This window comes from Rhincodon typus, chromosome 8 (assembly GCF_021869965.1).
Source record: "Rhincodon typus isolate 14 chromosome 8, sRhiTyp1.1, whole genome shotgun sequence".
Classification (NCBI taxonomy): Eukaryota; Metazoa; Chordata; class Chondrichthyes; order Orectolobiformes; family Rhincodontidae; genus Rhincodon; species Rhincodon typus.
In genome coordinates, this window is record NC_063339.1 from 75,904,810 (window position 1) to 75,917,534 (window position 12,725).

At 41.1% G+C, this 12,725-nt stretch overlaps 1 protein-coding gene across 4 annotated transcripts in view; it reads right to left on the reverse strand.

Moving 5' to 3' along the window:
• LOC109910847 (metastasis-associated protein MTA1-like) overlaps window positions 1-9,854 on the reverse strand; it is a 78,444-nt gene extending 68,590 nt beyond the window's left edge. For all 4 annotated transcript variants that reach the window (XM_048600206.1, XM_048600209.1, XM_048600210.1 and 1 more), the window contains exons 1-3: window positions 9,731-9,854; window positions 5,842-5,905; window positions 2,357-2,474 (exon numbers count right to left, since the gene is read on the reverse strand). In XM_048600206.1, coding sequence (XP_048456163.1) covers window positions 2,357-2,474; window positions 5,842-5,905; window positions 9,731-9,840 — 292 coding nt within the window. In that variant the 5' untranslated portion in view covers window positions 9,841-9,854. The remainder of the gene's footprint in view (window positions 1-2,356; window positions 2,475-5,841; window positions 5,906-9,730) is intronic.
• Between the last annotated feature and the right edge of the window lie 2,871 nt (window positions 9,855-12,725).

Below are 12,725 nucleotides of genomic sequence, written 5' to 3' on the forward strand. Positions count from 1 at the left end.
TAACCTGTACAAGATCTGAGTGTCTCTAGAACAGTAGTGAAGAACGTGGATATGCATATTCCAAAACAGCTAGTTAGTGTAGGAGACAGTACACTACATCACTACATCACATAATTTGCCGTCAACCTCCTTCTTGACCTTCATTAGCTTTGCTGCTCCAACTCATTTCTGGGCCTCCATTCCAGACTGTGATAATCACTGGTGCATTGAAGGTAAGGGATTGTCATGCTACAAAATAAGTCATCCCTGTGGTGAAAACCAAAACTGTACTCTCTGTCTAAACATGAACAATGTATTACATATCATAGTGCCATGCAGGAGAAATGTTCATTAAACAAACCCAAGTGTCACTGAAGTGAGTGACCCAGAATAGGAAGTTAGTTAAAGTCCAAATGGCTTTATGTAGTAGTGTTCCTAGGGTCCCCTGGTGAGACACTGCTTTTAATATTTCAATGATCCAGACTTGGAGTAACAACATCTGGATATGGAGAAAATCCTAAGGAAGTGAATTTAATTTGGGTTTCTCCCATTTCCTAGCCCTTAGTTGGATAGAAATTGATTTTCGATGCATTCTGTGAAGGGGACTAGAAGTGTTTTAACAGCAACTTAAGTTTGTAGATGGGGCTGATAATTGTAAGATGGTACTTATATTACCTCAATGTGAGATTATACAATTTGGTAGAATGAATGAGAGGAAAGTGAAAAAATGCTAAACCTTTAAAAGGAATAAACGATCAGAAAATTTTAGGAAAACTTTAGCAGGTCTGGCAGCATCTGTGGAGAGAAAGCAGTTAACATTTTGGGTCCAGTGACCCTTCTTCAGAACCATTAACTGAAACATTAACTCTGCTTTCTCTCCAAAGATGCTACCAGACCTGCTGAGATTTTCCAGCAATTTCTATTTTTGTTTTTGATTTACAGTATTCATGGTTCTTTGCAATTTTTTATTTAGAAAAGTTTAGGAGTTTGGCTACTCTAAAAGTTGAATCACAGATTTAAAAAAAACTATAAAAACAAATTATGTAATCCTAATTTTACAAGTAATATTAGCCTTTGGTTTAGATGAGATTTTGATTGGAGTTGAAAATAAATTCCAGATATGACATTGCATTCAAAATGTCAAGAATTATCCCTACAGTTCTTCACAGAGAAAAAGACTGAAGTTACAACAACGGTCGGGCAGGAATTTTAACCAAAGCAGAAAGAACAAACTTGCAGTCGCAAAGCACCTTTCACAACCTCAGAATATCCCAAAGCACTTCACAGATAATGAAGCACTTCTGAAGCGAAGTAGACAAAGGATAATGAGTTACCCATCACTACCCAAATAACATTTGCGTCACACAAGTGCCAAGCATAACCATCTCCAACACAACAGAATTCAACCACTGTGCCTAGACATTTTCACACCTGAATCTCAAACTGTTAACACTGCCTAAGGGCTAACATTGACCAGAAACTGAACTGAACCAGTTGTATAAATATTGTGGCTATAAAAGCACTTGAGAGACTAGAAATTCTGCTCACCTCAACTCATCTCCTGTCCACTATGAGGCACAAGTCAGAGTGTGATGAAATACTTCCCACTTAGCTCGATTAGAGCAACTCCAACAATGTTCAGGAAGCTTGACACCATTCAGAACAATACAGCTCGCTTCATTAGTACCCCGATTTTCAATAAACACTTCAATAATCTCTTCCTCCACCACCAACATGCAGAGGCAGCAGTGTGTACCATCTGCAACATGCATTTCAGCAAGTCACTAAGGCTTCTTTAACAGCACCTTCCAAACCTGTCACGCCTAACACCTGAAGGTCAAGGGCAGCAGATGCATGGGAACACCACCACCTGCTAGTTCCTCTCCTAGCCACATATCATCCTGAATTGGAACTACACCCCCATTGCCACACCACCACTAGGTTGAAATCTCATAGCAATTTAGGAATGCCTACTTGGCACGGACTGCAGCAGTTCAAGAAGGTGACTCACCTTCTCAAGGGCAGTTGGGAACGGGCAATAAAAGTCCAAGCCAGTGAACAAATTTTAAAAATGAACTTTCTACTGCTATTCACTATGCAATGTTATAATCATGTCTTCATGCAAGTCCAGCAAGAGTTGTTGCAAAGAAAGCTTACAGTTGGATAACTGTGTCTGATCTGATTTAATCTTAAGCCTTTGATGATGCTGAATCTAACAGGAATCTAATGGTAACTCAAATTTTGTAATGAGGAGTAAGTCTGCATATGTAGTTCTTTAAAAGAGCTCAGTGTCCTTCATTTGTTCCGAGTTCTCAATGATCCAATGACAAGTCTGTGTTATGGCGATATTCATGTGCTAAACCCTCTGGCCATTTACCTTCTTTCAGTAGGTCTGTAATGTCTGCCTGGTATTGGGGACCAACGCGGATTTCGCCCTTATCTGCCAAAAGGGTTTTCAGTTGTGGATCATAGACAAGCGAATAAAAAAAAGTGTCCTGAAGAGAAAGGATAAAATAGGAAGATCATTCAATGCAAAATCATATGAAATATGTGCTTGTTCTGAAATTGAAATGCCAAATGCATGAACAGGGATACCCATGTCAGGTCACTTGAACTTTTAAAAAACATCTGGTTATGTTCCTTGCTGGCCTAAGGAAGGATGAATATTGTGGCATGGAGCATTTTCTACTTCATGCTCTCAGGCAGCTAGAGTCTGGTTTGGAAGTAGAGTAAAGCTCCTTCTGCACTGACCCAGGGCAGGTACATTTTGGATTTATTGTCATCCTCTAAACTGGTGCATCAAATAACCTCCAGTCATCTACCATGTGGCTTATATACAGAATAAAGTTACCTCGGTACAGGGCTTCCTCAATCTTTTAGCTTTTGAGGTCCCCTCCAATATTGTAAAAATTCCACTGATCCATGTAACACAAAACATGTATCACTTCTTAGAAAAATTAATTACACGATAAATATGTTTTCAACCATTTTTTGCTTTACTTTCTTATGTTGACTAGAAGAATGGTTATATAATCTCCATTGCAGTACAGGGAGAGGCTGGAAACTGGGAGCACCAAGTGAATCATGAGCATCTGCGTCCTGTTGAAGTGTGAAGGAGGTCTTACAAGAGTCTTCCTTGGTATAGATTTTTTAATCAAACTGTTCTGGCACATCTGTAATGGGTAAGAACCAGAACCCAGACCTTCTGGCCCATAGGTAAGGACACTACCACTGCAGCACACAAGACCGTTGGTGCAAATACAGAGCAGTGACATGAGTGACCTCTGCTGGAAGTAAGAGCCTACTGCAACTGGTATTCTCAGGCAGTCTCATATGCAGGTACTTATCAGGGCTGAAGCTGCCTAACTTCAGAAGATGAGATTTTTTTCAGACCAGCATTTTATTTCATCTAAAACACTTCCGTATACCAAAGTAATATCATCTTTGCACAGACTTAGCTTAAATTTAGATTTTTTTTAGATTTCAAAGTATTGCTAATTAGGAGTTGATCATCTTAAAGTGGTAGGCAATTGTGGAAATAATCTTGGGATAATGCACCTGTGTTGGGTCATTCAATAAGCTCTTTAAGGAGTGTGAAAGAATCCCACAATAACTGTGCTTCTTAGGATTCCATATTCAATGAGCAAAACTTCCTCTATTATGTAAAGTCAGTAAGTCAATTTATTGCACAGATTATTTGAAATTTAGTCATATTAAGCCCAATCCCTTTAAACAATAACTGGAAATTAGATTAATTTTATTTTTCCACCACTGACAAATCAGAGACAATCTAACACAGGATACGGTCCGAACCAGTGCCTAAACCCAACATTGCACTGAGGTGAATGGTATAAAGAGAAAATTCTCTTTGGGTTTCTCCATTGTTACACCGGTTACTGATTTATTTTTTAAAGCAACCTGTTCAGAGATGTTATCACACACCTTTGGAGCAGGTGGGACTTGGAGATAGCATCATAGAACCCCTACAGTGCAGCAAGAGGCCATTCAGCCCATCGAGTCTGCATCTATCCTCCAAAGAGCATCCCACCCAGACTGCTCCAATTCTATCACCAATGCAATTAATTATTCCAATGTGCTCCCCATTGTAAACATGTAACTCCTACTCTTTCTTGAGCCCCTTGACCCGATCATTGTGACTCTCCCTTCTGCATTATTTACTCAAAGATCAAAGAACAGCACAGCACAGCACAGGAACAGGTCCTATGGCCCACTGAGACTACATCGACACGTGTTGCCTTTCTAAACTAAAAACCTTTTTGCCTCTACATGCTTTGTATCCCTCTATTCTCTGCCTATTCATATTAACTGTCAAGCTGCCTCTTAAACATTGCTATTGTAACCGCTTCCACCATCTCCCCTGGCAGTGCATTCCAGGCACTTCCACCCTCTGTGCAAAAAAAAAACTTGCCTCTCTCATTTCATTTAAACTTACCCCATTTACCCTAATTTTTGTCCCCTAGTAAATGCTCCCTCCACTCTCCCATCCAGCACCCCTGACAATCCACACCTTTTAAGTTCCTTTCTACCTGAAGCACCTTTATTAAACCAACTGCATCAGCCCCTTGGAGCTCAGCTCTGCTTGCCTGCCCTGTCAGCTTTGCTCATGTCAGCTGATGTGGCTGTTTCACTTGAACAGGCTTCACCCCTTACAACGTAAACATTTGTGCAAAGAAACACCTTGGTTATGAAGGAGGCAAGTAATGAAGAGGTTTGTACTGTTCAGGGCTTGGAAGGAAAAAAACGATTAACCTACCAGGTATGCGCCTCATATATGTATATGCCTGGTTGTGAACACATGCATTTCGCTCTCTTACCTCACAGTATTGTTATCGTCAGCGAATGTAATTTCAGTGGCTTGGGAGGTTAATGGGTAATAATGGGACGCTACTGAATTGAAAAGAGGTTTGCATCAAGATCAGGAAAACCCCAACCTATTTGAAAGGCTCTGAGAGCTTAGTACAGAAACTTCAACCTGCTGTCAGGAAAATGAATTTTTGTCTTCTGCCCAATTGGGTTCCCCCGCCAGCCATTCTAAAATGATCAGTCTGATAAGGGCCCAAAGGGCAGTTTGACTATATCAAAGATCTCCAATAGAAAATAAACATCTCATTCCTGAAATTTCTTCACAGATCAGTACCTTCACGCTTGGTGTTTGGCCAACTTAACCCAGCAGCTGAACTAGCATTCCTGAGGTGAAGAAGGAGGACAAGAGTTGGAAATAAAGAGAACAGTACCTGGGCCTGGAAGATTCCATTCTTCATCTCTTGAAGGCACTGATGGTTACTACACACAGCATTTTTTTCATTTGAGTGCCTCGACATAGAATGCTTTTAGTTCGTTATTTGGCTATGGGGCATTACCAACAAATTCTATCTTGGCTTCTGAGGAAGTTCTGAGGAAGGGTCACCGGACCCAAAACGTTAACTCTGTTTTCTCCTTCACAGATGCTGCCAGACCTGCTGAGCTTTTCCAGCAACTTTGTTCTTGTTCTATCTTGGCTTCAGCTGGCATCCACATGGTGGCACGCAAACAATTCAGCAGTGGGGGGGTCCTTCATAACAATCTGCAGTGGGATGTTTAAACAATTCTTTTCCCCACTCTCTACCCCAGTCACCCATGTCATCCTTCCCGCCATTCCACAAGTCAGCAAAATCAAGCTCAAGACCCTGCAGATGGTGTGGCTTGGCGCAAGCCTTCATGCTGCATCACAGCATAAAAATACAAGATAAGCAGAAACATAACGACCTGTGGCTAAACAATACAGGTAAATAAAACAAATAACAGAGATACTGAAACACCTGCATTAGACCTAATAGATCACAAACACTTGCAGGACCTTACCTCACGTTCCAGGTAGGATAGAAGTAATTCTGTTTCGTTTAGCAGCGTAACACTGCACTTACCCCTGGAAGGAAAGCAAAAAGCTGTCAGTAAAGATACTATATTTTTCAAAGGGAACATATGCCAAATCATTACACTGTGTTAGTCAGATGGCTGTAGGTTTATCAACTGTGAGACTCCTGAGCAGCGTCAGGGGAGTTCTATGCTGTTGGAGGTGCTGTCTTTCAGATCAGATAGTAAAACATGTTTATGAATCCCCCTCTTAGCAAGATATAAAAAGTTAAATGACACTTTTTCAAGTTACTCTAGGGGATTTTTGCGCTGGGAACAACCAACAACATATGGACCAAGATCCTAAGTAAGTGCTCTTTTCTTGGGGTTTTTTTTTGGGGGGTGAAGGGGGAGGTGGAAGAAACTGAGAGAGAGAGAAAAAGAGAGAGAGACAGAGGGAGAATGGGATGGATGGAGAGGTGTCAGGGTGTCAGAAGCAAGGAGCCAATGTCCAGTCCCTCAATCATGCACAAATCAGTGCTGACTGGTCTTCCATATTCTATCCTCCATAAGCTTCAGGTCATCCAAAAATCTGCTGCCCCTTTCATAATTCGCATTAAATCTCAATCACCCTTCATCCCGTGCTCAGTGATCAACACTGGTTCCTGGTCATGCAGTGGATTTCAAAATTCTCATACTTGTTTCCAAATGCCTCCAAGCTTTCACATTTACCTATCATTGTGCTCTATTCTAATTCCACAAACCTCTGAGATAACTGTACTACTCTAATTCTGTCCTTGTGAGCATCTCCAATTTTAATCACTCCATCGTTGATGGCTACACCATCAGTTATCAAGGTCCTAAGCTGAGAAATTTTGTCCCAAAATTCCTATCTCACTTTTCTCCTCTCTGATATTCTGTAAAACTCAACTCTGACTGTGCATTGGATTCTGGAGAAGTACCAGAGTTTTGGATAATTGCTAATGTGACACCCATATACAAAAAGAGAGGGAGGCAAAAACCGAGTTACTATAGGCCGATTAGCCCAATATCTATTGTTAGAAAAGTATTAGAATCGATCATTAAGGAAATAATAGCAGAGCATTTGGAAAATCACAATGCAGTCTAGTAGAATCAGCATGGCTTCATGAAAGGGAAATCGTGTCTGACTCATTTATTAGACTTTTTCAAAAATGTCTCAACTGGAGTGGATAGAGAGGAAACAGGAGATGCGTTGTATTTGGACTTCCAGAAGGTGTTTGACAAGGTACCTCACTAAAGGTTACATCATACGGTGTTGGAGGTAGTATCTCAGCATACACTGAGAACTGGTTCATGGGAAACAGCAAGTGGGGATGTTTTCTAATCAACCTGTTCAGGGCTCTTATCACATACCAGAGCAGGTGGGATGCGAACCTGGGACTCTTGGCTGAGAGATAGGGACATTCTCACTGCACCACAAGAACCTTAAGTTACAGTAATAAGGGATTATTTCTCAAGTTGGCGACCCACGACTAGTGGGACTCTAGAGGGATCAGTGCTAGGACCACAACTATTTACAATACACATCAATGAGTTTCAGGAAGGAAGTGCATGTACTACAGTCAAATTTGCATACAACACAAAAATAGATGGAAAGGTAGGTTCCAAGAGGGATACAAACATTTTACACACAGATATTGAGATAACAAGGTGTAGAGCTGGATGAACACAGCAGGCCAAGCAGCATCAGAGGAGCAGGAAGGCTGACGTTTCGGGCCTAGACCCTTCATTCAGCTCTACACCTTGTTATCTCAGATTCTCCAGCATCTGCAGTTCCTACTGTCTCTACACACAGATTTTGACAGGTTAACTAAATAGGCAATTAGTTGGCAAATGGAGTATAATCTGGGAAAATATGAAGTTGTTCATTTTGGGAGGGAAAAGAACAGAATATTATTTAAGTGGAGAAAAGCTGCAGAAAGCGGCAACACAAGTGACTTGTGGGTACTTGTATGTGAAACACAGAAAGCTAGCACACAGATACAGCAGGTAATCAGGAAGGCTAATGGAATGCTGGCCCTTATTTCAAGTGGGTTGGAGTATAAGAATAGAGAAGTCTTACTGCAACTGTGCAAGGTGCTGGTGAGAACACATCAGAAGTACTGAGAGCAATTTTGGTCCTCTTATTTAAGGAAAGTTATCATTTCATTGGAAGCAGTTCAGAGAAGGTTCACTAGGATGATCTCTGGTATAGAGGGATTATCCTGTGAACAAGGCTCAACAGGTTGGGACTCTGGTCATTGTAATTTAGAAGAATGAGAGGTGATCTCATTGAAACGTATATAATTCTTAAGAGGCTTGACAGGATAAATACTGAAGGGATGCTGCCCCTCATGAAGGAGTTTAGGACCTGAGGGTATTGTCTCAGAACTAGAGGGTGCGAATTTAAGACTGAGATGAAGAGGAATTTCTTCCTTCAGAGGGTTCTGAGTCTTCTTGCCCCAGAGAACATTTAAGGTTGAGGTAGATAGATTCTTGATCAGTAGGGGAATCGAGAATTGTGGGGGAAACCAGGAAATTTCATAATGTTCCTACAAAGTGCCTTACTACATTAAGAGTAACCTGTTAATATACACTACTGTTGTTGTAGTAGAAGCTTACTGGAAGCTTGAGGGCCATCACATAATAGATTTTTATTGCATAGGAAACCATTCAACCTGACCATTACTTGCCAGTTTTCCACTAAGTGTTTTACATTCTTCTATTCTCCACGCTGGCTTCAACTATTTCAGGTCACTACTGATCCTACTTTTTGTTCACAATTAGCATTTTTCACCAACAGATTATACTGGTCCCATTTACTATTATTCTCAGATTACCCTTTCATGTTTCATTACCATTGCCTTCTGCCTTGCATGACCATCCCATGCATCTTTTAATTCATCTTGCCTTTCCACCCATTAATTCCTTTAATTCATTCCTCCCCTTGCTCACTTTCATATCTCTAAGTCATTAACTTTTATCAGAACTGGAAAAAAAGTCAAATAATGACCTGAAAAGTTAACTCTGTTTCTTTCTCCACAGATGCTACCAGACTTGCCTAGTATTTCTAGGATTTTGTATTTTCAATTTTCAGATTTTCCAACACCCTGCAGTTTTAAGCCTTTGTGTTGGGGGAACCATAAAACAAAGTCATAGACAGTCTTTTCCAGATCCCAACTATTTGCTGCATGAAAATGTCATGCTGTCATTGCTTCCTTCGCCATTCACCTTCTATCAGTGTCATTTGGCTCTAGAGCCGCTCCATCAAGTTCTTGCTGTTTAATTCAGTCAGAACCAGTTAGGGTCAATTCCATTCATGGATTCAAGTCCCATTCCGGAGAGCTAATAAATTTGTCTTCTGGTTATCAACTCTCCTGCCAATGGAACCATTTTAAAACAATTATTTTTTAAGAAGACAAAGAAAGCAGAAAGAATACATTAAAAGTACAAATTGAAGACAAAGGACAGAGAACACATAAAACAAGTAGCAGCACAGCGTAGATTTTCATCGACCCACCTTTGCTAACAATGCATGTAGCTGTTTAAACCCTAAACTCCAGAATTCCCTGACTGTACATTTCCATCTCTCCCACCTCCTTTTAGATGCTGCCAAAACTGTTTGACCAAGCTTTAGGTTAGCTATCCTAATTCCTTCTAGGGGTTGGAGTCAAATTAACTACATAATTCCAAGTTAGTGTTATTGCACCTGCCACCTTTCCTGCCAAGCAAGAAAGGAAGGGAATCAATGGGAAGACTTGACCAAGAAGAATTAGGAAAAACCAGGAGTGGACATCCAATGACTGAGCAAGACACAACGTTCCCCATCATTAAGCCTGTAACCACAGATAAGCTCTTTCACCGCTCCCACAGTTACCTGATGTGGGTTGCTGGTAAAGATTCTAGCTGCCGTGACAGGAAGAGTTCCCGGTGCTTCAGCTGGTGCCGCTCATTCTCTGATAGCTCCTGTAGTTCTGTGTTCTCCATCTCCTCTTCCACTTCCCCTGTACAAAGATCAAAGACCCTGGATCACAGTGATGATCTCCCACTCTTCCAAATCTTACTATCATACTATATTACAGAATAAAATCACTCCTCAAATGTCAAATAAATTCACAACAAAAAACATCAGCGTTAGCCAACATTCCCTTGATTTTCCCTTGCCCCGATTGTGCATGGCCCCTTTGACTGTAATTTGACAGGGTCAACTTGTCCAGTCATCATGGGAGCTTTTAAGCTGCTATACAGCTCCGTAGTTTAGAGGGATCATTAGTGCCAATGTGGCTCAGTGGCGTGCTCCCCCACAATTAATGGGTTACCCTCTTGGGTTTGCCAACTCACCTGATCTCATTGCTCCTGAGGTTTCCTGGCCCTAGCTGTCACCTCTTCAGCATGAGTATGCAATCCCTCTACACATCGACCACCATTAGGACAGTCAGAAGGCTCTCCACTTCTTCTTTGAAGCAAAGCCTGAACAGTTCTCATTCTCCACCATCCTCCTTCACCTGGCTGAGCTCATTCCTACATTCGATAACTTCTCCTTTAACTCATCTCACTTTCTCCAAATCAAAGATACCCATGGTACCCACATGCATCCCAGCTACGCATGTCCCTTTGGGAAGTATGTAGAATATTTCTTGTTCCAGTCTTACTCTGGTCCCTACCTATCTTTCTCCAATACATTGATGATGTTACAGAATTGGAAAATTAATTACTTTTGCGTATCATTTCCATCCATCATTCCTGTTCACCTAGTACATCTCTGACTCTACCATTCCCTTCCTTTAGTTTGTTTTCCATTTCTGGGGATAAGCTGTCCACCAATATCCACTATAAACCTAATGACTTCCAGGTAACCAGGCCCTCAGGCATGTCCAACTCATTTCCTACATTCTGTCCTCACCCTTTCGTCTCCCAGACCAATGATATGATTCCACTTCTCCTCATTTTCCACCCCCCACCCCGAGTGTCCGCAATCAAAAGATCATCCTCCACTACTTCCACCACCTCCAGCAGGATATCTTCCCCTTTTTTCCAGTTTCAGCATTCCACACGGACCATGCCTTCCATGATAACCTTGTCCAATTCTCCATCACCTATGACGTTTCCTCACTCCCCCTTGACACAATCTCATGCAATTACAGAAGGTGTGACACTTGCTCTTTCATTTCCTGCCGCCTCACAGTCCAAGGCCCCAAACACAACTTCCAGGTGAAACATCAGTTTATCTATACTACTTTCAATCTAGCCTACTGTATTCGCTGCTCACAAATGTACTCTCCTTTACAGTGGTGAGACTGAATGCAAACTGGACCATTTTGCAGAATACCTCAACTCTGTGATGGAAACTGGGGACCCTTTAAAACCATGTTCTTTTAGAAATCTATATTTCATATTTTCTGTGTCACAAGAGACCTCATTTAACTGCATTACAGTAGTAACAAGCCTTCTACAAGCGTAAAATGTATTAGGCCTCACACTATTATGAATGTAGTGTTTTGGTAAGTAAGAAGTTATTCCTTAGAAGGAATGAAAACTAATCTTCACATGGAGATGGGCAAAGGATACAGCGGTCACCCACATGTCACGAGTAGTTGCCCGCAGTCAATGGCCAACAGGTGATTGGAGGCTAGCAATCTATGCTGTGTCGAAAGTAAAGGTCCATCAACAGTTAAAGCAGGAAGAAAGAAAGAGAGGATCCAAGGGAACAAGCCACCATCTTCTTGGTAGAAGATCAGGACTTCCTCAACATCAGTCAAATGTAAAAACAAAGACTGTTACCAGCAAAGAATGCACAACATCAGGGGTACTTCACTGCGCCAACACGCTACCCCCCAAGTCTTCAAAACACCACCTTTGCTCCTCCATTCTACAGAATGGCTTTGGGATCAGTAAAGCATAAAAACCAGGAGTCGTAGGCCATTCAAGCCTGCTCTGCTATTCAATATGATCGTATCTTGGTCCAAATCTAAACAAAAGATCTAATGCCCAGAGTGAATGAGAGTGACTGCACTTGACATCAAAACTTTCTGAATGGAATCAAATCTAGCATAAAGGAAGACGGCTGTGGTTGTTGGAGGCCAAGCATCTTAACCCCAGATGTCCTAGGCTCAAACATCTTTAGCTACTTCATCAATGATCTATCATTTATCGTAAGATCAGAACTGGAGTTAATTAAGGATTATATAGTATTCATCTCCACTCGCAACCTCTCAAATAATGAAGCAGTCCATTACCACATGTAGCAAGATTTACACAAAATGCATTCTTGGGCTGATGACTAACATTCACACTACACATGCCAACCAATGGCAATCTGCAGCAAGAAGAATGACATTCAGCCAAACTCAACATTAAAGTCATTTAGGGATAACCACTCACTTGCTGAACTGGATCTGTCATCTGAGCTCCTTGGTTACAGAGCAGGTCAAAGGCTGGGTATTCCTCAGTGAGTGACTCACCTACTGACTCTAAGAGTCTTTCTCTAGGTACAAATCAGGGTATGATACAATATTTTCCACATGTCTGGATGAATCCATGTCCTACAATATTCAAGAAGCCGCTTGACTGACCTTAAACACAAGCATACAGTATCATATGCTGAATCTGCAGCATTAAACAGCATCTTCTAAGCCCATGACCTTATACTTGCCAAACTATTTTCAAATTTGACCCCACATTAACACTTGAAACATCAATGTGACCCGAGTTTAACAAACACAAAATAGTAATAAAGCAGCATAGCAACAGTTATAATTATTCATTCTTGTAGCATGGATCAACATCTAATTATTCAATCATACAAATAAGCAAATCTGTTTTATAAGTACCCTATAAAATCATAAATATTTTGTGTTTATAAAAGTTTCAAC